The sequence below is a fragment of the Mixophyes fleayi genome, chromosome 11 (genome assembly GCF_038048845.1).
Source record: "Mixophyes fleayi isolate aMixFle1 chromosome 11, aMixFle1.hap1, whole genome shotgun sequence".
Taxonomy (NCBI): domain Eukaryota; kingdom Metazoa; phylum Chordata; class Amphibia; order Anura; family Limnodynastidae; genus Mixophyes; species Mixophyes fleayi.
The window spans coordinates 15,033,914-15,058,762 of record NC_134412.1 but is presented as its reverse complement, the minus strand read 5'-3'; the positions used below and the strand labels follow the sequence as shown (position 1 = coordinate 15,058,762).

General features: G+C 39.9%; 1 protein-coding gene and 1 long non-coding RNA gene across 2 annotated transcripts in view; one reads left to right on the top strand and one right to left on the bottom strand.

Annotated features, from left to right (window-relative positions):
- Window positions 1-24,849, bottom strand: part of LOC142106574 (uncharacterized) — a 114,845-nt gene that overhangs the window by 89,415 nt on the left and 581 nt on the right. Inside the window, exon 2 of the long non-coding RNA XR_012679744.1 lies at window positions 1,590-1,651. This is a non-coding gene — a long non-coding RNA (uncharacterized LOC142106574). The remainder of the gene's footprint in view (window positions 1-1,589; window positions 1,652-24,849) is intronic.
- LOC142106573 (phospholipase A2 inhibitor and Ly6/PLAUR domain-containing protein-like) lies at window positions 215-17,385 on the top strand. The gene is made up of 5 exons (XM_075189557.1): window positions 215-351; window positions 12,181-12,297; window positions 13,101-13,259; window positions 14,934-15,068; window positions 16,269-17,385. Exons 1-5 carry the CDS (start codon window positions 300-302, stop codon window positions 16,457-16,459), a joined length of 654 nt encoding a protein of 217 aa, XP_075045658.1. The 5' UTR covers window positions 215-299; the 3' UTR covers window positions 16,460-17,385.

Genomic DNA, 24,849 nt, shown 5'->3' with positions numbered 1-24,849 from the left:
AGTTAAGGGGGTGGGGGGGGGGGGGGTCTCTGTTGAGTTACGTCCTGGGGGTCCTGTTGCAGTAAAGAAATATAGGCCAAATGATTCTGCTATTAACATTTTGCATTTTCTGAAATTACGCACATTTCATTCCCCTATCCCAGCTCTCATTGGTCTGCTCCCCCCTCCCTATCTCCCTGTACAAAATCCTTCCCTTCTCCCCCCTTGCATTCTGCGTATAAAACGCCACACCCTTAGGATGAGATGATCAAGTGCATTCTAACAGAATCACAGCACCCAAGGAACTGCAGGCAAGCACCATGGTCCCTGCTGTAGCTGTTCTCTGCCTAGTGGCTGCCTTTTTGGAAGGAGGTGAGCAGATTACTACGTGCGAGGTTGTGCATCTATCCATCTAGACGTGTGTGTGGCTAGTGCAATGTGTACCTGTGTGCATGCCGAAATCTCTTAGATCGTATTACTGTCTGCTTGTATCTGTGCAATCATCCCTACTGGTATCTTATCAATTTAACTGCATTTATTTGTCTCTCTATAGCTTAAAGTCTTCCTATTCTACTGCAGCCTGTTTTTTGTTTGAGGTGCTTGTCTCATTCATTCTGATATATACAATTTTAGATATGACTGTCTGTGTGTGTTTGCAAGTTGCTCTGTGCTCAGTGCTGTGTGACTACCTAAGTGTCTGGATAATGTCTGGCTGTGACGAACATTGTACTAAATGGGCATCTGCAGCCTGACGTTCCACAGGGATACAAAGATAGAGATAGAACCTGGAATATAGAGAACTACAGTTCAGTTTCAGAATTATAGTATGAGACGGACCCTAAAGGTTTGGATTTGAGACCACCGAGATATGATATGCAATCCCCCCCCCCCCCCTTCCAGCACCGCAAGTGCCAATTAGAGGGAAGATATTAAATCGTGAGGACACATTAGTACCGGATGTCTAGAGTACATCAAATGTAACAGACAGAACTCCCTGAAGATTGCAGGTAAGAGACAAAGTGTATTGAGACCTCCTCCCAAAAGACAGCTCTGTAACCTCACACCCATTAGTGACATGTAAAATGGCAAACTCACGTTTGGCAGAAACCCCTGGAGATTGTGAAAGACTAATTGACTTCCTGAAATCATTCCAGCTTCACCCACAACATTATTTTTTATTTTTTTTTTGTTTCCACTTTTCATTACCGTAAATAATGTTTCTAAGTGCCATTTATTGGATATATCTGTCATATCCAAACACACAATGATCACCCTCGTAGGTGTTTTTGTTTTATGCCTACCCAGCAATAAATGGCGACCACTTAGCTATAAATGGGTGTGTTTTATTTATTGCACCAATTAGTAAGGAGGGCAGCAGAATTCGAGAATGTACTCAGACATAAACCACCAAGGGACCATTTAAAGCGTTTCCTCTGGCATAAGACTATCGTAGTTAATGGACAAATTGCGGTGCAATTTCAAGGTAAATTGGTAGTTTTAACGTTGTAATCCTATGCCATGTCTCTAAAGGGAAGTTTGATCATGAAAATTCATGTGTTCTATTAAATTGTGTTACTTTTTTTCATGGAAGTCCCAAAAATGGGTGTTACCTGTTTTTTCCAAGTAACAACTGCAGATGAATTTGACTTCATGATATGCCAGACAGATCATTCTGCAAGGAGAATAATATTGGTTAATGAAATATGTATTTTTCTACATTGTTAATCAGAATATATTTCTAACTTTTTCCGAAAAAAACAAGAAACAACTACAGACTTTTTGTACAACATCCTTCCTTACCGTCTACAAACCTCCTGTTAAAATTTAAGTTCAGTTGTATCAGCTTTTTTGTTACAATTTTATAGGTGGTTTAGTGATACGTTAGATATTACGTTTACATTCGCCACCTTTAGATCACTTTGATTTATTGTCTTGTCCATACCCTTCTGCCTGTATTTACACCACAAGCTGGAGATTCTGAGATACAACACAGCTGATGTGTTCTCTGTACTGGATACAATTATATCCTGAAATCAGCTTTGTATTAGATACCAAGGCCACGGAACAAAACAAATTTGCCTGATGATATAAAGACACAGCTGAATGTAGACAGTGATCCTTTTAGTACAAGCTGCAGGAGGGTATGAACCAGCTAGTAATCTAAAATCCTCCTGAAGCTGGAAAACCTAAAGATCATAATAATTCTCTTTTTTTAACACTATCGGCTAATTTGTGATGTCACGGCCATCTATTGCCTCTCATGCAGACTTATGAAAGAGCGATTGTAGGTTTGGTTTTGGTCACTCTCTCCCAGGAATAAATATGCTTTAAACACTTATATAAATCCTTTTTTGAAAAAAAAAATAGTTTAATTACCCCAATGTTATCCCCTTAATGATAAACACAATTCTAAATCACCCGGAAATGAAGGTTGGTTACAACTAAAGTCTGTCTTGGCATACAGTGAAGATGCCAGCAGGGAAATTTTATATTTAATCCAAGCCAGTGGTTCCATGGTACAGTCACCTTTCGGTGTTTAGAGGAATAAAGCGAATACATTATTTGAGACAACAAAAATGTTCTGATGAATAAAGTTACAGGTGATTTTACACCAAATGATGAACACTGTTGAAATGATTCTCAAAATGGTAATTAATAGATTATTAATAGAATAGATAGTATTAATAGATCAGTAAGCGGAGTGTACAATTAGTACTCGCTGTACTTTTGCAAAATGCCCAAGAGACCCTTTTAGCAGCTTGCCATATTTTTGGTCAGTGGGACATTTGGAAAAAGTACAACGCATAATGATAGTAATTGATAACTATTCTGAGGTCCGTTCATTCTATGTCCACTGAACGCAGTGGTGGGCAAAGCAATACTGTATGTACAATTGTACTGCACTATGGAATATGTTGGTGCTATATAAATAAATAATGATGATGATGATGAAGATGATGTACAACAAGAGAAGGCAAAACAGTGTATCAAATTAAAAGTGTTGTAGCACAGAGAAGAAAATAACAAATTCATTCTATATTGTTTCAAACTAAAATATAAATGTAAAATAAATGAAGATTATTGAAGAACTCTGAGTGTAGAGCATTACAGCTGTAGAAGAGCAGAGAACAGTGAAGGGTCTAGTGAGTAAGACGATTATAAATATATGGAAGTCAGCACTGGGGACCAGCTTGAGAACACTGTGGTATGGGCCACTCATTTAGAGCTAATGCTCCCTTAGGCACTGTGAGTGGATATGCCCTAAGTGACTAATTAGCATTAGTACGCACTCTATATTTATTTGGTGAAGCCCTTAATAGTGCTGATCTAGACAAGTGCCTAGTTGCCATATTTGGTAAATACAGCCCGACGTATGGATCAGCCTCACTTTTTTGAGGACGATAGTACATAATCTCCATACAGCTGACTATTTTATAATTCCAATGCACAGTTTATTCTAAAGCATGTCCAATGCCAAATCACCATAACACTGTACACAACGTAACAAAACACAAACAACAATAATAACTGATAAACACCCAAATTAAAAAAAAAAAAAAAGTTAACACTGATATGTAATACTCCAAACCACGAATATTGTTTTAAATGTGGCACCAATTCCCAACAATATGCAATCTGCAACCCACATGACATATTGAAGAGCTACCGATATCATGCCCTGGTCCTGTCAAATGTTTCTAGTGAACTTATAGGGGGGAATTCAACTGGCCACGAGGTGCTGCCGGATTTAGCCTCAATGTCTCGCTGACACACTGCCGGTAAATACGGCAACAAATCTCTGCTCATTCTCTCCCCGTATCTGTATGGGATGCAAGGGAAAAAGAGCTGAGATTTTAGCAAAAACTTTGACGCGATTTGTCTTCACAGACTGATCCAGAGACACATCATGGCACTTCACGGCCAACGGAATTCACTCATAAGTTGTTAATTATAGTAATAATAATTCATTTAAAATAAATACAAGTAAAATAAATAAAACTATTCCCTAGGACCTTACACAACTCAATAAAACCACAGAATAAGGGTCACAAAATTCCCCAAATGGTGTTAGTCCCCTATTATTTGGTCTTCCACCACAAGCTCTATCCTAACTTACTCCCATTGGAAGTATTTCTGCACTGTGTCATGTACAGTGACATCACAGAATGAGGATAAAGAAAAAGAGAACTAAATTGTAGACCTTTGCCCTGGACCCTATAACAATGTCAGACCTTGCATAAAGTACACATATTTATTATCCCTATACAGGAAAAAATAGCTGATCATATTCTGAAATAAATATTCTAGTAGCAAAAATTGCATAAAATTGAAGGGAAGGTTCATGGAAAAGGGAATTTTCCCTCTATTATTTCCATTTTCCCATATATAATGCCCACAAAATAAAAATATATTTATTCCACTATTATATCAGCTCTATCAGTTTCCAAAAGACTTTTATATAAAAGTGGATCCGCGTGTCAATTTTGTATATTTTTTCTGTCATTAGGCATTGTGACTTTCTTTGTCATATTAAACTCAATTTAATAATGTTTGCCTTTTCCTAACATACAATCCCAAATTAAATTAATCAGCTACTGTTAAACAAACAAGTATCTGCCTTAAATGTAGCATTATAACAACCAAGCCTACTGGCACATGCATTTGTTAAGAACACAAAGACAGAACAATATCAAATGGACTTTTATATGAAAAAAGTCACAATGCTGGTTGTACAGAAAAGATTAAAAAAATGACATACAAAAATACAAATACAAAGCTGTTTTGGGGAAGGCTAGAATGTGAACAGCTCTCAGTAGCAGACTGACCCCCAAAAACTTACAAGAAAAAAATGATTAATTTGACGTACGTTTTTGTGACTATAAAGGAATGCGCGATCCAACAGCATCTGTGGGCTGTGCAATAAATTGTGTCTGAATGATTGTCTATGAGAGACTGTGATATCTCTGCATAAACAATCCACCTAGGCAACAAGACATAAAATACCAGCTTCCATTAACCCCTGGTTTACTTATATAGTGACTTCCCATGTCAAAAATATTTCACATCTGGGGAGGGATCCTGACCACATTAATATATTATTTTTCTAATGCTTGATTAGGCCACAGACGTGACACCTACGGCTTTAAAAAGTGCAGGACAGCTGTCCCTGCTCACCTGCCAAAACACTTCTGCTTGAAGTGATGCTCCATCAACATTGCCTGCTCAATACCTTTCTAGTGCTGTACAGTCATATTGGGCTTGTTTGTACTGCATCTGAATAATTGTTCCTTCCCCCTGGTCAGTCAAGTAAGAGGTTTGGGATCTGTTATCCATGCCCACACCCATAACACTGCATCGTGCCCAAACCATGGCCCACCACACTCAGATTATAATAATCTCTTGAAGTAGCAGCTTTCTGCTTAGGTAGACAACTGAATTCCATTTACAGATATACTGAATCAACCGAGACATAACTGGGATTCTCTGATCTGTAAACATCTCTTTGGAAAATTTTAGCCTTGTAATTATACCACTCAGGGCCTTGGTCCCTGTGTCCAAATGCAGAGACTATTGTTAGTCTGTGGGTTTTTTCAATTTCTACCCCCATCAGCCCCCTACCATGAGAGGTCACTGAGGCTATGTATATGCTAATAACATCCTTTATGGCTTTTCAACACACATCTCCACTCAGGATTTCTTAAAAATCTTATTTTTATACCTCTTAGACATATAACATTTCATGCAATCAACCGTTCACAAATATACAAATAGGTAAATATTATTATGTAATTATTAAGTTAGCGACCAGTATTTTGGGCAAAGAGTCTACATAATTTCAAACAGCATTTACACCTTTGTAGAATTTCTTAAAGTGAACCCATCACCTACACAAAGTAAAAAAAAAGCATTAGGCTGCTCTTACCCCCAGTGCCATAGCACCCATTGACAGCTGCTTTACTATGCTATACAAAGTAGTGGTGAAGGGTACATAGCTCCCAACATTCCGTCAGGTCAAAGGTATCTCGCGGTCGTGACTAATGGACAGAACCCTCAAATCGGGACTGTTCAACCTAAATTGGAACAGTTGGGAGGTACGGTTGTAGCCACTCTGTGGGCTGTACCATTTTTTGTAAAACCGTAGCCTAATAATTCACTAGGTACAGATTAATATAACGCAAATGCTTACACAGGGCCTCAGGTTGTAAATGTTGGCAAGTATGACTAGAAGACATATCTTCTGCAATTGTTATAGGGCAGGTGCAAAAATAATGATGATGATTTATTGCAAAACAGGCACTGAGGAGCGGAAACACGCTATTTTTCACCCTCTTTTTTTGGGTTTTAGAGCAATTTACTCCCATTTTGCAACCAATTCTGCACCAGCCCCCTATTGTTCCCATAGAACCAGCTTGACATGACTGTTCTAGTACATAATCAAATAAATAAAAAAAATAGCACGGCAGGACATATTAAAACTACCTGCTTAACTCCTCCAATGGCTTTGGTCCTGGGATATTACGCAATATTACCTAAACTGCACCCATCAGATGAACACAGCAGCCACTATGTGAGCCAAACCAATATTTATTAGGATGAACCCTATTAATTACATAGATACCAGAGACATTATCAAGGCAGAGACCGTACTTAGTGATGACATTGGCTCCTAGTGAATTGACAGGTTCCGCCCACAAAAATGGCTGCATCCACTGTTCGTAGGCAACAGGTGCATTTCAAATGGGATTTTGACTGCTACGCTGAATTTGATTTTTAATTATAGGATCCACTACAGTGAAACTTCAAAATAACATAAGTACTCATAGACAAACCGAGGGGTGGGGGGGGGGGGGGTTTCCTAGTGCCTGGAAAACCCCCCTCCAAGCCTGGGGCACTGTATAATTGAGGTGGCTGGACCCTGCCCCCGCTTCACACGGCTCTGCTTGAAAAGAGAGAGCTGCGTGCACCTAACAGTAGTGCACGCAGTATTGCCCATGTATATTATGGGGATAGGAAGATTTGGAGAGCAGCCAAGCACGGTCTAAAATTATAGCCACGCCCCCATGCATGCTGGTCACGCCCACTGGTGGCGTGATGTGGAAACCCACCTCTACAAATCCTGCGTTTGCCCCTGAGTACTCTTGAATGACCTGGAAACACATTTCACATTGTCAATGATAAAGTAATAATAAACACACACTATATAACACAATAGTGCATAGTTCTATAAAACTGAAACAGCTCAATTTACCTCTTGTCCTAATTACAAGCTGTTCAAAGAGTTCAGCGCTGAAAGATATCATTATTTAGATTTCCCCTTGGTGCTGACTTATTTAAGTGCGTTTTTGCAAAAAAGTTAATATCACGAGGATCGGAAATGTAACAGCGTCTATCGAAATACACCCTCTAAAAATAGTTTCCTGGACACCAGATCTGGCTGAAAATAGTTCATCACGGGACGTGTTTTTCCTGCACCTGGATAACTCAGCTGTGTGGAACAACAAAGCAGAAAGGACAATCTGCAAAGGACAAGTCACCCAGTTATTTTACTGGTCGCATCGTCTTTGCTAAAGGGGACAACATAATGAGACCTTTGGCTTACACAAAAAGGAGGCAGACATTTTTTGGGCAATGCCAGTTTTCACGAGGGAGAAGTTTAGCAATTCACTAGGAACCTGGAGAGTCTCGGTAATGTCACATCAGTAGGGATGGGAGGTGATTGCACAGTGGTTAGCATTGCTATCTCACAGCACCGGGTTCAGGAGTTCGATTCTAACCAGGGCCCTATCCGTGTTGAGTTTCTCCCCATGTTTGTGTGGGTTCCCTCAGGTGTTCCAGTTTCCTCCCACAGTTCAAAAACGTTTAATTAAGGTTAAAGTTTATTAGCTTCTGACAAAATGGACTCTAGCCTATGAGTGTGTGTGGTCAGGAATTTATATTATAAGCTACAAAGGGACAGAAACTGATGTGAATGCCAAAAATTCTCTGTACAGCGCTATGTAATATGGTCACTGTGTAAATAAAAGAAAATAATAGTGAGAGAAATTTCATGGACATCGAGCTTTGTGGTGGAATAGGCTGCTTCTCAGAGGGGCGAAGATCCAATGATACAATCTTTGAGTTTTGCTTCTACTTCTCCAGTGAGCAAAATCCTATTCACCGTATCTGTAACATCTGCATTCTTTGGAAAGTTATGGGGCCTGATTCTACAAAGTCGATTTTGTGCGCATGCTCCGCAACATCACTCTGAGCATCCCCAGAATCGGAAGAAACGTCCTTGAACTCAGCCATGTTCCGTGTGCTTGCAAACGCAAAGGACACTTACTGCAGCGTATGATTTTCGGGGAGTGAACCGGGCGGCAAAGGGGCGTTTTACCGTAGTCAATGCACATTAGGGGCATGCCAAGCTCAAGCACACGCAGCTACGTCCAAAGAGAGTGCTGGGCGTCTGAAAGTTACTTGTTTTTCTGCCATATCTCTCGCACCAGCTAGAGGGCTAGTCTAAGTCCTGATCAGTAGTGATGACAGTCTTGTATACATGTTAGAACATGTGTCTGCAATCACCAGCAACTGGAAAAATGTATTGTTCATTAGATATTAACAACATTCTAATATGGAATTCATGGAGAGAACATTTAAAAAAAAAAAAAAAAAAAACTTTTTCTTTTTAAATGTTTTATCATTAATACCTTTATTATTACGAGGTGACATGAATTCCTTTTTTTTATTTTCCTGTGCGTTCTCTTCGGTTGCAAATTTACAATCCACATAGGCATTGGACGTATCCTGCAGCGTCTTATGCAGTCGAGCACGACAGACCTACACCTGAATTTAACAGCGCACGTATCTTGAAATCCATTCCTTGCAGAATTCGTGGATACGCAAAGCCTAAATACGTAGGTATAATAATGAACGTGGATTGTGCTCAGAATACGTGCCGTGTTCAATCAGGCCCATCATGTATAAATTGGCTCCACAATTGAGTCCATTTAAGAGATCTCTAAAGATCTGATATTGCCCTGATTGTGTCAGTTCCATGGTTAGAACACCAACACTCTAACCTACTCTTGCCTCTACTAGGTTGGGTTTTGCTATATCGCCTCTCCCTCTGTTATATCCCTGGCACCCCTCTCTGCCAGTCGCTACGTTGGCTCCCTGTCCTCTTCAGAATCCAATTTAAACTCCTGTGGGCTATATAGTATTGCGTCCACTAAGATGCTCTCAGCATTGTAAATTAGCCACAAGACAATTATCTGTATTGTAAATGGTTTACTAGAATGCTCCCTATATTGTATATGGGTCACTAGGATGCTCTCTGTATTGTATAGGGGTCACTAGAATGCTCCCTATATTGTATAGGGGTCACTAGGATGCTCCCTATATTGTATAGGGGTCACTAGGATGCTCCCTATATTGTATAGGGGTCACTAGGATGCTCCCTATATTGTATAGGGGTCACTAGGATGCTCCCTATATTGTATAGGGGTCACTAGGATGCTCCCTATATTGTATAGGGGTCACTAGAATGCTCCCTATATTGTATAGGGGTCACTAGGATGCTCCCTATATTGTATAGGGGTCACTAGGATGCTCCCTATATTGTATAGGGGTCACTAGGATGCTCCCTATATTGAATAATGTCTGTATAATGTCCTTTGTAAAGTGTATATATCACTAAAATGCTCTCTGTAGTATAGATTGGGTCACTAGAATGCACTCCTTATTGTATATGGGTTACTAGGGGGAAAATGTATAAAAGTGCGTTTTTTTCAACTCGCCGGAAATCGGCGAGTTTACAGGTAAAATTTGAAAATTTGTCCGGAAATTTTCCGGCGAGTTTAAAAAAAAACGCACTTTCATACATTTACCCCTAGGTCGCTGTTTTTTAAAAATCCAAATTTTATTAAGAATATTTTCTAAATGGATACTTGTCCTGGCTATTTTTAGTTACCAAAATAGTAAAACTTAATATGTGACTTAATGTGAATTTGGTTCTCAGTTACAGTTCTTGGCATCACACTAGACTACTGCCCAGTGTGAGTTTCAATAGACATTCACCACACTTCACGTTTGTTTTCTTTGTAATTATTGTTATATTCAAATAACTTTAGTAGGCTTGAGTCACTTAATATTGACCGTACACATACTACTGTATTGCTAGCATCTTATCAAGTGATCATTATGATTCTTCCCAGTAATAAACTTTGTTACTTTGTATCTCTGTCTTTTCCTTGCTTGATACAGCGTTGCCCAATGTAATTATTCACATTCAATCTCATTTTCCTCATCCCACCATAACGGTTACAGGAAGTAGGACAGATGTAAGGATCCTAATTATCTTATCATAATAATATTTATCAGTACTATTCCCACTCTTATTGTTGTTCCTTCCTGTAATTAACTTCTCTCTGTTCTCTTCAAGATACTATCTTTACTGTCACCTAATTGAATGCTTTATTCGTAGAAGAACATACAGTATTCTCTCCTCATCTGTCTAATACACACTCTGCATTCATTGTTCCGGTTTGATTATCATTGAATTTCATTAGTTATTGCTGCCGATTCCCAAGATTTACGCTACCGTTAATTCAGTTAGTTATATTGACGTTGTCATTATCTGGACTATCATGCTAGAAACACGCTCATGGCCTGTACTCCTGATGCAAGTATCATCATCCTCATCATCTATTTATTTATATAGCCCCACTAATTCCACAGCAAACTAATTTACAACAGTCCCTGCCCCGTTGGAGCTTACAATCTAAATTCCTTAACATACAGACCGAGAGAGACTAAGGGCAATTTAATAGCAGCCAATTAACCTACCAGTATGTTTTTAGAGTGTGGGAGGAAACCGGAGCACCCGGAGGAAACCCACACAAACACGGGGAGAACATACAAACTCCACACAGATAAGGCCATGGTCGTGAATCGAACTCATGATCCCAGTGCTGTGAGGCAGGAGTACTAACCACTGAGCCACCGTGCTGCCCACAATCTTCTTCTCTTCTTGCTCTGTCAAGGATGGAACTGCTATACAGAAAAACTGCTGTACTCAAACAAGTAGCGGTATCATTTCATTGACCGGTAGTGCAGCCAATCAGATCAGAGGTCTTTTCATTGGTGGCTCATTACGAAGTTACCTAAATGTCATTCTTGGCAGAAGACTGCATTGCTTTATTGTTGGCAAGTTACCTTGCTGCCTTTCTGTTTGTCAATTCGAGTTTCAAGAAAGATGTAGGTCAGCCATGGACAACTGGTGCCTGCCGAGTCTTCATCTGCGGCCCCCCAGCCGGTTCTCCAGATCTTATTCTCTGCTTTATGTATCAACTGTGCTCTTTGCAGTGTATAATGGTCACCAGAATTATTGCTGTAAATGTATATAGATGCTCTCTGTACTGTGTTAAGGTCAGATCTCTGTAGTGTATAGCAGTCAGTAGAATGCTCTCTAAAGTGTATCATATTCAGTAGAATGCTCTCTGTAGTGTATTGTGGTCAGTAGAATGCTCTCTGTAGTGTACAGTAGTCAGTAGAATGCTCTCTAAAGTGTATCATATTCGGTAGAATGCTCTCTGCAGTGTACAGTAGTCGGTAGAATGCTCTCTGCAGTGTACAGTAGTCAGTAGAATGCTCTCTAAAATGTATCATATTCAGTAGAATGCTCTCTGTAGTGTATAATAATCAGAATGTTCTCTGAAGTTTATATGGATCAGTAGAATTCTCTGTGTAGCGTATACTGGTCAGTAGAATGGGCTCTGCAATTTATATTGGCAAGTCAAATGCTCTCTGTAGTACATAATAGTCATTAGAATGCTTTCTGTAGTGTACTTGGGTCAGTAGAATGCTCTGAGTAATGTATAATGGCCATTAGAATGCTGTGTATAGTGTATACTGCTCAGAGATATTTGATTACAACTCTTTGAAATACACTTTTTTTATATATATTCTATTGGCTGTGTACAACTACACCAATCTGTTTTTACAAAGCACTTTTTTCTTTCTCTCAAAAATGTGTAACGATATGCAAGTAGGGCAGGTGACCATTGAGGCAATCAATAGATATGTGGAAGAGTAACTCGTAAGATATAACATCAGATTTTCTTCATAATTACCTGTGGAACACAATTCAGAGAGAGTCCCCAGTGTGTCCATTGTAACCCTCCTGTCTAGTCCACGGTCACATTCATTTTCCTGTCTCTTCAGCCTTTTCTCTGACCTGTTTTCACTGCAATGCCACTACGAGCACTTGCGACACAAACGAGAAAGTCTGCGACAAAATATTTGACAGATGTATGACCACCCTCACCGAGATCCGCACAGGTACGTCCCAGTTTTCTTCTCTTTCTTCACAAAATACATTATTATTGCTGCTAGATGCATTTTCTCTCACAGTAAATTGTAATTTTAAGTGAAGCACAGACCCCTGAGGCAAGAATGACCATTATTCTTAGGCCATCTTCTGGCTCTATACAGCATATGTAACACTCGAGGCTAAGTAAAGTCGCAGTTACCGCAATGGTGGGCTAGAACTTTCCAATGTAACATCAAGAGAAAATGTCCAGGCCACAATGTCTGTTGCATTGTTTCTTTCTAATTTATTAATGAAAGAAACAGGATACAATCTGAACCATATGACAAAAGAAATAAACTCGAACCGCAACGAAATACACTAAAACTAAGTAGGTTAATCTGCAATTAAGCCATCAAAACAATGACTGATTGTTTAAGCGATCCATACCCATAGATACAAGAGATGTATAATGTCAGCCACAGAACCTTTATTTAAACAGCCATATGATCTGTTAGTGCTTTATTAAAGGTAAGTTCCACCTTACATAGGATACTGACATCGTTACTCTGTGCTCATGTTACACTCCTATCATACCAATGCACAAAGTTTGTGCTGTGGAAAGCATCTCTCTATGAAATATAGGTCGTACAACTTACTCAACAGGTCCAATTGTTGAAAGCTCGAGACCCAACTGATTCCATGAAACCCAATATTGGTATAGCAATTTGGGCATATGTTATTTTAAGTATTTGCAATAGGCGTCGACTGATGTTTAAAGTCCAAATTGTTTTTGAAATGTGAACCTCCTATTTTCACTTTTTGTTTTTAAAAGAAAAAGGTGTAACAAAGGCAACTTCAAAATTCTATGTGAAATCATGTGGATACAAGGAAGACTGCAAACAGATTTACAGCATGGCCTTCAACGCCAGCTACTTATATGCGGAGACCAGGTGCTGCGAGGGAGACAAATGCAAAACCGAAAACTTTGATCGTAAGTCTGATTCTCACTCCCGTCTCTGACCACCTCCTGCATGTGACGTTTTTTCCAATGCATTTATTAGGTATAGGACTGTAGCAATCACGTTTAAAAGAGTTCACCGCCCTAAATTATTTCCCCCTCTCACTCATCATTGTATTTTTTATTTCCAATAACCTAGTTAGCAATTCCAAAGATGAAACAGTTCGACAGGTCTGCGGGCCCACTTTTCAATTCAGCTCACCTTGCCTCCCCAATACACAGTCACATATAACGTAATATGCTGTAGCATATGATAGTACTAGGTCCCATCAATCACTAAACAGCAACAAATGTCACATAGTCTTGTGTAATACCAATCTCAAACAAGTGCTGTTTCAGATTGTCAGTCTGTTATATTTCGTAAAATACTCATATACATATCAGTGATCGAAGTGGAAATTTGTAAGTGGCGGTATGAAAAATGTAATGGGAATGTAAGTGGATGGAATCTGATAGTGTTACAATGAAGGCAGTAGGAGAAGGCGCAGTATGGCATACCACCGTATGTATCCCCACTTTTACCACTGCATAATATACATAGATGTCTGTCAGGCCTATTTAAGGCTTTCTGTGTGTGGCTTACAAGCTAGGCCGTGCTAGATGTAAGACCCTACAACCAGGAGGTTAGTGCAACTGATCTTAATAGCATTTATGATATATATATATATATATATATATATATATATATATATATATTGTAACAAAAGGAGGCATTTAGCTGGCAATATACAGAGAAAGCAGGGAAGTAGAGTAAAACATTTAAAGAGAAGGTGGGTGTGTCACCTGTCCATCAAGCTAAGGCTGGGGGAGGAGCATTATGTATAAAAGCTTGTTTGTTTCATTTGTTCAGGGAGACAAACGCTGGGATAGCTGGCTGGTCCTGAGAGAGAGCTGGTCTATGTATAGCTAGCGTTTAGGGTCTCCATGATTGCTGTGCAAGTATACAGTGTCAAAATATTTACCATCCTGACAATAAAGCACCATAAAAAGGAAGAAGTTGTTCGCGTGTGCTTCTGCAGTAGTGGGCTCTTGCCACTATATATATATATATATATATATATATATATATATATCCTTTATTTTCAATTTTTGAACACGGAAAACAAAACAACACCAAAACGATAGGCTACAATTTTAGAAAGGCAAGTTATTGATAACAACATCATGGTAACTAATATATTAACTGAACAAAAGTATGATTTGTTGCTTATTTCATTGAAGAAACATGGGCGAGTGAGCAGACAAGACTTATCGGCCTTTTATTGGTGTTTAAAGCATATTGGTCAGTGTAGGACCTGCATACAATGAGGTGCCCTTGAAGTTGGGATGCAGGCTTAAATGGTTTGATCAAAATATGAACCAATACCTCATGTTTTCATTTTGCTAGATACACAGAGATATGCCGTGGCAAAGACAAGCATGTGAGGTATATTCACATAATGGGGGAGTTTATGAGGGAACATAATTAACATCTTCTCGGGCTGCTGGAAAGATAGCGAGCTGTAATTTAGGGGTGCAGCCACTGGGGGACACTAGAGAGTCTGGTGAACATCACATCAAGACAACTAAATATGCTTTTATACTTACTTCAAGCTCCACCCCTAAAACGAACCAATAACAGCATCGTTCTCTGCATTTTCTTCCCAGTACCGGCAAAGGACATAAAGGATAACAAAATTAAATGCCCTTCCTGCAACGAGCTCAGCAGTAAATGCAATAACCCAATCACCATCAGCTGCACTGGAGAAGAGAAAAAGTGTTTCTCATACACAGCCAGTAACGGTGAGTGCAAAATACAGACCACATCCTTCTGTTATTTTCTGCTGTCTAGATGGAGAGAAGCGGGGTGCAACTATGCTACAAAATGGTTATAGTCAAGAAATTTACTTTCTGGGTTACCTTTGTACATGCAATACTATTTAAGGACTTTCCTGATGAACCCCTAAGACGTTCCTCTTCAGACCCCGGCTGTTACCAGTGTGCAGTAACAGGTTCGGCAATGCCGACAGCATGGAAAGAGAGCTGACAGTGCTGGTTGACAAAACATGTTCCAGCTATTCAATAAGCTACCACGAGTATATTAGATTGGTGCGACTTCTGTCCAATCAGGAGCCAGATTTACAATACATACACACACACACTAAGCAGGTGTTTTAATCTCCTGTCCCACGTTTACTGCCAGTGACAGAATTGCTTGATTCTATTGGTTCTTGGTGCTGCCAAAACCTGACTGCAATACTATTTTCCTGAACATTGATTCGGCCATGGCTTCCTCCACTTTCTGCACACTTCAAGAGCAAAAACAGCGATTTGCAAAACATGAATCTTTATAGTTAAACAATCCTATCATTGTCATTGAAAAATAATAACTAGACCTGCTGGGCTTCACATTAGAACTTTGACGGTGTCTGTGATCTCTTTAAGCCAATCAGCTGCTGCCCCCAAAACCAAAGCTCCACACTACAATGACCTATCTCGCGCTATCAGCGCCTGAACTGTGTAGACCTTTCCTTGGTCTTTAGCTGTGGGATGTCAACTGTTTGTTAAAAAAAAAAAAATCTTACTGATGTCCAACAATTGGTATTAATAAAACTGCTAAGACAAATAGACTGTACAGGAAAATATAGTACAAAGGGGGTCAAGGATTTGGACAGTACAGTGGTACAGTGGTCAGCATTGCTGCCTCGCAACCAGGGTCCTATCTTTTTGGAGTTTGAATGTTCTCTGTGTATTTGCATAGGTTTTCTTCAAGGTGGTCTGGCAAGGATCGATATGAATGATTAAATATTCAATGTACAGCTTTGCATAATATGTCGGTGCTAAACAAATAACTTAATAAAGAAATAAAACAAAATTTAGTCTAAAAACAACCGGTTTCGCTAGAGGTATGATCTATTTATTTTGTTAAAACTTAAATTTGATTTAAAAAATGTGCTTTCACAATTTAATAGTATTAATTTCTACTTAATTTCTCTCCAATAGGAACCGCAGACGTCAAATATATATCACAAGGTTGCTCGACTCCAAATGTGTGTTCGATGAAGAACGTTCCCGTGCTTCCGTTTAATCAGATATTGATGACCCCCTTTGACTGTAGCCATGCCCCCCCACTGCTCCCCAGTCTGCTATTCCCAGCTGGGTTTGGGGTCATGATGCTCAAACTCCTCTCTTAATATTATCCCCCTCCCTTCACCCCCACAACCCCCCCCCCCCCCCCGTGGAGCCATTGTGTGGATATTTCACATGGGTCCTTCCAGGGCAAGAATGCATTGCAGAAATGTACCTACAGTATACAAGCGGGGCAATGCATGTTTCTACACTGTTATACCTGCAGAGCCGTGTTTATCTATATAGCAGCTCAAATTCATTTATATACGTATGTTAATTAAGTGCGGAAAAATGTTTACTTATAATCCAGAGCCAGACAAAACTTGTATATCTCATACACAATAAAGGGAAAATCATATTACTATATGGTCCGCGTGCAACAGTAAGTGCATGGCTACATTAGTGACGACAAAAAGAAGCTAACTTGAGGCATTACACCTTCAGAGATACCCACCAGGCTTTGCAAATGAAGACTTGCCGCCGTCTTAGAGAGCAGATGTTGTAAATTGAAACACTCTTATTATGATGTACCCCTTAGGGCGATCTGTATATCTAACCTGCTTTTCTGTCTACATTTCTGAAAGCATAGAGCCAAAAACCTGCCACACAAAAAATGCACCGTCTTGATCTTCAATACTCAGCAGCTTAATAACATGTCAAGAGAGGGGCAAGATGTTACCAGTGGAACAAGCATGAAAATATAACAAAAGCAGACGTAGAAAACCTGGGACTGGCCATCTGCAATGGTACTACAAGTCCCAGCAACTCCTTCTAGGCCATAGCCGATGTGCTGGGAACTGTAGTTCCACTACAGCTGAAGTACCCCAGGTTACTTTTCCCTGCTCTTGTCTGGCTGGGACTTGTTGTTCCAAAACAGCTCGAGACAGCCCCAGTTGCTCAGCCTTATTGTAAATGGTAAGCGATCTTTGACCGAACCAACCGTAGGGTGTATCTTGTATGTAGCATCAATATATACAAGGCATTATATTCATTATTCTGTGTGATCTTTTAAATGTTGCTGTGATTGCATTTCGCTGTTTGTTTGTTTTTTTTTCCTTACTGGTACAATAAATTAAATTAATAATAAAATAAATTTTTAAAGAAAAAAATAAATAAAAGAGATGTACTCTTTGCTGAACCTGAATGTTTGCACTAACCCTCTGTGATTCTGTATATAAATTTAATACCGTGTATAAACATTATACAGACTATTTCTGGATACAACATTTGATTTGATTTGCTATTGTCACAATTCAAAAATAAGCTTTTATTTTAATTTTATTATTTTTTTAAAAAAATTATGTTCAATGTGCCTCTAGCAAATAGATTGTAGCTGCCACAGGCTCAAAGTAGGTACTGTACTTATGAATACATTGCAATGATTAAATGAGGCATCCACTGTCATGACAATATAGTTAGTTTATTCAAATGACAACTACCTACATGGCATAATGACACTGAAGTGTACTTGTATTGCTCATTTAACAATTTCCTTTCAATGCCTAAACTCACATTAACCCACTCACATTAAAGCATTACTCCACCCAATAATAAACGTATATTTAATCCAGTTGTCAGTATATGTAATATAGTAGTTAAAGAACAAACAAAAACAATTTTTTAAATTTTCAGTGGAGTTCAATGAGTTGATATAAGAAACTGCAATTATTAGTACATAGATTGGACGCACCGTTCCCCAGGGATCCCCGATGGTTGTAATGGTCCCATTGTCTTGTGTTTTCCAACACAACGGGACTTTCAGGACCCCAGTGAATTTGGAAACAACGTCTCCCCGGTAAGTACAAGTTCTATTTCATTTATTTTGAGCAGTTTCTTTGCAATCCACCCAAAATTAAACTGAATTTGATTTTAATTATTATTTTTATTATTGCTAAAACTGGATACAAAATGCTAACCACTAAGCCACATTAACGACTATATTATTAACAGGTGGCATGAATAGATTTTTTTAAATGTTTTTCTGTGCGTTCTTTTGGGATTTTATATTCCACAGAAGTATTGGACGTATCCTGCAGCGTGTTGTCTATTAGAGGAGAGAGCACCTAGGCCCGTATTCAAAAAGTCGAAAAAAGGACGTGCGTATGCCCAATTTATGTGCGTTTTAAAAACAGGAGCTGACCAATCAGCTTCAACTGATACCCTGACCAAGTCCCAATCAGATTCTAAAGTTCTCCACACATTGAGCACAGGTGCCTGTATTGTCTCTTATGAATGATGGACTTATAACACTGATAAACAAATATGCAAGTTTGAGGAGCTGGTATGACGATATCGGAGACAGGACGTGAAGAGACTTTTCTATGCAAATCAGACTTGTTATTTGTACAATCAAATCCGTGCTAAAACCACACACAGAAAAAAAAAGAGACTGCTGGGTGAACAAATACAAAGAAGAATATTAATATCTGCCTTTTCATACTGCATTGAATTGTATATTTAGTTATGTATTGCTGAATTTGCCATAGGAATAGGGTACAATTTAATGGTGTCTCTCCACCATCACTTTGGAGTGAACATCACGCTTCACTGTTCTCCAATGGTATTTTAATCAGAGATGTGGTTCTTCATCAAAGACTTTCTCTGTGTTGGTGGAACATTCCCGTCTCCTGGTGTAACTCACAAACACGTCTTCTCTGACACTATACATCCCCATAACAACTTCATTATCACTCTCAAGATAGCTGGCTGCTTGTGTGTAACTAGTGTGTACAATATATATTATCATTATTATTCTTTATTTATATGTCGCCACAAGGTATCCGCAGCGCCGTACAAAATACAAAAATACAGTACAGACAGTATATAATGGTACAACAGTACAGAGTAAAACAAGTATAACCAAGACTACAATACCTCCAAGCATAGCAAGTAGAGTGGAGTAGGAGTAGAGGAAATGGTATTGAGACAGCAGGGAAGAGGGCCCTGCTCATACGAGCTTACATACTAAAGGGAGGGGAAACAGACAGCAGGCACGAGAGGAGTCAGTAGAGGGGATCAAGCGCAAGAGGAGACCGGGAAGTGGGAGGTGGTAAGAACAGTTACAGAAGTTTATCTGGATGGTTGGTAGGCCTTAAGGAACAGATGGGATTTGAGAGCCTATTTGAAGGAGCCAAGATTAGGGGACAGACGGATGGAGGGAGGGAGGTTGTTCCAGTAAAAGGGGCAGCACGGGAGAAGTCTTGAATTCTGGAGTAGGATGAGGTTATCAGTGCAAAGGATGGCGACAGTCCTTGGCAGAATGCAGGGAACGGGCAGGAGTGTGGATGGAGAGGAGGTTAGAAATATAAGGGGCAGTGGACTGGAGGAGAGCCTTGTAAGTGACGGTGAGGAGTTTAAAGAGGATTCTGTAGGGGAAAGGGAGCCAGTGAAGGGCAAGGCAGAGAGGGGAGGCAGAGGAAGAGCGGCATGAGAGAAAGATAACTCTTGCACCCGCATTAGGAACAGAGCGAGGAGGGACGAGATGGGAGTGAGGGAGGCCGGTCAGGAGAAGGTTACAGATAAAATAGATGATGATGCAAATAAATGATGTATGAAACTTGTGTGTGCAATAAGATAATATTGTCCCACTGTATTTTACAGTTGATAGGAGGTTCTCTTCTCCAAACATAACGTTTCTCGTAAAAGCCAAAAAGTTCTATTTTAGACTCATCTCTCCACTAAACATTCTTCCAGTAGTTTCTAGCTCCTCCAGGTGGTCTTTAGCAAACCTTAAACAGGCAGCAATGTTCCTCTTGCAGAGTAGTGGCTTCATCCTTGCTATCCCCTAATGCACTATTCTTGTTTAGTGTTTACTTGATAGTGGACTCATGACCACCGACATTAGCAAGTACAAGAGAGACCCGGAGATATTTTAATGTTACGCTGGGTTTCTTTGTGATCTCCCTGAATATTTTATGCCTTGCTCTTGGAGTATTTCTCTGGAGAGTAACAATGATTTTGAATTTTCCCCATTTGTACACTACCTGCCTGACGGCGGACTAGTGAAGCCCAAAGTCTTTCACATAATTTTTTGTGACCTTTTCCAGCCTTATGAGCCTAAACAACTGTTTTTTGAGGTCCTCAGAATACCAGGTATGGTATGTGTTCACAAACCTGTGTGGTGAAGACCATTCTTTGGTAGTGAAGACACAGGTTCACGCTTTTTAAAATGGGCAGGGCCACCTAAACTCACACCCGAATATTATACCATTGATTGACAGTAGTCAAGGCAGGAGATAATGAGGGAATGGATAAGAGTTTTGGTAGCATCCTGGGAAAGAAAAGGGCGTATCATGGCAATATTTCTAAGGTAATCTTGGGAAACTGAGGGAATTGTGGTGTTATTGATGATGGAGATTTGAGAGGAGGTGGTGGCTTTGGGACTAGGGAAGATGATAAGTTCTGTTTTAGACATGTTGCAGTTTAGGTAGGATTGGGATAACCATGTGGAAATAGCAGACAGACAGTTGGTTACACAAGATAGTACAGAAGAGGATAGGTCAGGGGGAGGAGAGGTTGTACTGGAGGCCGAATGAAGAGAGAAGTGTACAGTGAGAAAAGTAAGGGACAAGAATAGAGCTTCATGGGAGCCCAACTGATCATCATCATCATCAGCTATTTATATAGCGCCACTAGTTCCGCAGCGCTGTACAGAGAACTCACTTACATCAGTCCCTGTCCCTTTGGGGCTTACAGTCTAAATTCCCTAACACACACACACAGACTATGGTCAATTTAATAGCAGCCAATGAACCTACTGATATGTTTTTGGAGTATGGGAGGAAACCGGAGCACCTAGAGGAAACCCACGCAAACACGGGTAGAACATGCGAACTCCGCACAGATAAGGCCATGGTCGGGATTGGCACTCATGACCTCAGTGCTGTGAGGCAGAAGTGCTAACCACTAAGTCAACGGGCTGATCGGGAGTGGAAGGGTGGATGTAACAGAAATAAAGACACTGAAGTAGCGGTTCAATAGAAGTGAACCAATAAAGAACTGTGTCACAAAGGCCACTGGAGCGAAGGGCGTGGAGGTGAAGAGGGTGATCAACAGTGTCAAAAGCAGCAGAGAGGTCCAAGAGGACGAGCATGGAGACATGACCCTTAGACTTTCCTGTAAATAGATCATTGATCACTTAGGTGACTGCAGTCTCTTTGGAATGTTGGGGGCAGAAGACCGAATGCAGAGTCAAAAATGGAATGATAGGAGAGAAAACATTCTATATTCAGTTTATTATACCATAACTGATGTCTGGTTGCACATGTAATTTAGATGCACATTTTTTTTTTTTTTAAAAAGTACAGTATCATTATATATGTATTTTCACTCTTTTTATTATCCTTTGGCCCAGTAGGTGGCAGTGTCCTACCGATTATATGAAATTTAATTTTACTGCTGCAAGAAAGTCAATATTGTGAAAAATATTACATGATCGATACAAAACTGAATACAAGTTATGCACAGAAGATAATAATAAAGGTAGCAATAACAAAACATAGGTTAAATAAGGTTACTACATAAAGTGTATTGATTATCTATATTTGTTAACTGGATGAAATACACAGAATACATATATTATCATAACTATTAACAGGCTACTTCCACTAATCTGTAAAACTGGCTCTGCTAGCCAATTAACTAAATGCAACAACACTTGTTTAAAGCAAATGTTACTTCCCCATATTATGTAATGTATTGCTGAATTTCAAATGCACTATTAAGTAATTGTTTTATATTGATTTATACAAATATCCATTACATTTATATTGCTGATGAGATGGAATCACAAATAATCCCATGAACCGGAAAACGTTTGAAAATTAATTATGGTTTCATCTATTCCTGATTTCCAGGGACAAAACTTGCAAATTAGGGACAGATGACTACTAAAACATATCTGGCATCAGTCCTGATGTAGACGGGATAGTCCCGATTTGAGGGTTCTGTTTCACCGTCCCAAATGCGGCCAGCTTTGTGTTGGTATCTCTGCCGCTGGTATGCGTGACACTGAAGGGGACATTGGGTGGTCCAGTGCTCGGAATCGCTGGACAGGCCTCCGATGGGACGTGGAACTCCCAACGTCACATGGCCACGCCTCATCACCCGATTACCCAACTTCGAAAGTTGGGTGGTATGTCGAAGATATTAATTGCCCAGTAAACACATATTTTGTTTTATAAAATCTTGTATCAAAAGTTGAGTTTGTAGTTAAGTCAAATACAACATTACAGTATAATTAATCATAATGTTTTGTTCTTTGTTTATGTTACTTTAATGTTATTATAATGAGCCTGTTTACAATGTTAAAATTTACCTTTTCAAGCATATTCTTCAGTGTGTGTGATATAAATATATATATCACTGAACAAAACATTGATAAAACTACATGTATGGCTTAATAAAAGCTAAAAAATAAACATGAAACTGTCAGGCTGAGTTTATACTGACATACTTCATACAATCACATGACAGATGACATCATCAAAGATGTCAGCGATGATATTGTGTGCTCTCTGCAGCGGTCAACGGGTGTCATGCGCACCACAAAGAAGGTGTTTGGAGAGGAGGGTGGAACTGGGGAGTTTAGCTATTCAAAGTGATAGACACGCCCCAGTTTGCCCACGCCCCCAGTGCACAGTGACCACACCCCAACATGATGTGGTCGCACCCCCTGCTCTGAAGCCGCCTACCCAAAGTTTGGGAGGTATACTAAAAGGAACCACAGCATTGGAGACTGTGCCACATTCATTGTCTAGTGGAAAAAGGGTTAAATATACAACAGTAAATCACACCACTTCTCAATGTTGGTTGCATGCCTGTTTGAATAGCTAGTAGACACTGCCCAAGTTCTCTAGGGCAGTGGATCCCAAACTTTTTTAGTTCAAGGCACCCTTAGGGTTTACATAATTTTTTCAAGGCACCCCTAAGCCAAAATAATGACCAAGTAGTCCTCCGTTTTGCTTACCACTGGCCCTGGCTGAGGCACCCCAGGGAGCCTAGGCACACAGTTTGGAAACCACTGCTCTAGGGAGTCACCAGGAACCAACGTCTGGATTGCTGGTTTTAATAAAGGGATTAAAAAATATGTTCCACTGTACTAACTGCAACGAGCACTAAAAACTGCAGAGTCCTTAGCTGGGTACTCTTGTGCCAGTGCTGGTACCACCTTCAGTATAATGATAAATGTTACGCTGGCAGCAATCAGCCCATTATCAGATTGTGTGTGGTCCAAGAACGACTGCAATGATTGATATTTATAACGATTAACTCATTATTGGACATATTGGTAAAGTGACCACTAGTGGCCAGTGTTAGCAGACACATTTTGGCTGCATTCCCAGATCACAGTGGTGCAGAACGGCCAGTCTTGTCCAGTCTGGCCACCTACCGCTAGCCACACTCACCAAGTAGCAGGACTGGCATCTTGAGTGGCCAACTTTAGTTGCAGGTGGGTGTGTGATGTGCAGGGGTCTTGGATCTGTAAAATACAATGTTTACTGTGTGTACATTCACCTAACTGTCCAGCTTGCACAGTCACAGGTGCAGGCCCAATACTTGTTTTGTGAAATGTGTTAGGAAAATCAATCAGTGTTTGTTTTTTCAGAATTGTCCAACTGGAAAAGTCCATTGTGCAAAGAGTGAAACCGTCACTTCAAATTCCATCTAACTACATATTTAGGACCACTGTCTTCATGATGGAAAGAAAAGGATCAAACAAAGGAAGTGTGATTGGAGAAGTGGGGCACCGTCATGTTGCAGTGTAAGGGGACTAAGAAATATATGATTTCAGTATAACGGTATATACTTTTTTGTCTAAGCACATGGCTGCCGGCTGGTACACCAAAGATAATGATTTATTTTTTGCATTTAATAGAGATATTAGGCTTAACATGTTTCTCAACATTCCTGATCGAAAAATTGTGGCTAATTAGACCATACCCACTATACACCTATGACCTCTGGTTACTGAAATTCAAAGCTGGCCACCTAAAACCAGAGTTGTTGGCAGATATGTTTTAACATAAGGTCATACTTGCTAACTTTTCCTCTTTGGCTTCAGGGAGATCCAGGGGCCGGTGGGCGTGCAAGGGCAGGACTTGAAAAATTGCGTAATTTTGGCTAAGTTGATGCGATATTTGCGTTAAACCCCGCCACTTATCTATTGCGGGGGGCGAGAACCGGGAGGTTGCCCTGCTCTCCCGGGAGGTCTCCCAGAAATGCGGGAGTCTCCCAGACATTCCAGGAGAGTAGGCAACTATGCGTTAAAGAAAAGCAGCTAATGAATCTCTAGATACTGAAGTGTCTTTTACATTTCTGTCTCCATTCCTGAAGTCATGTTGTCTTACCTGGCAGTCTTTGATTAAAACTTGGTCTCCATGAAAATGGCCACCTCCATAGGCATCAATACATGGACATAGGACACAATTTCTAAACTGTGTCATCATGCCACAGA

Excerpts from the sequence above, each read along its gene's own strand:
- LOC142106573 (XM_075189557.1), top strand. The coding sequence starts at position 300 with ATGGTCCCTGCTGTAGCTGTTCTCTGCCTAGTGGCTGCCTTTTTGGAA. Across the intron at positions 352-12,180 it reads GGCTGCCTTTTTGGAAGGAG|CCTTTTCTCTGACCTGTTTT; the intron begins GTGAGCAGATTA and ends CTGTCTCTTCAG. Across the intron at positions 15,069-16,268 it reads CTCATACACAGCCAGTAACG|GAACCGCAGACGTCAAATAT; the intron begins GTGAGTGCAAAA and ends TCTCTCCAATAG.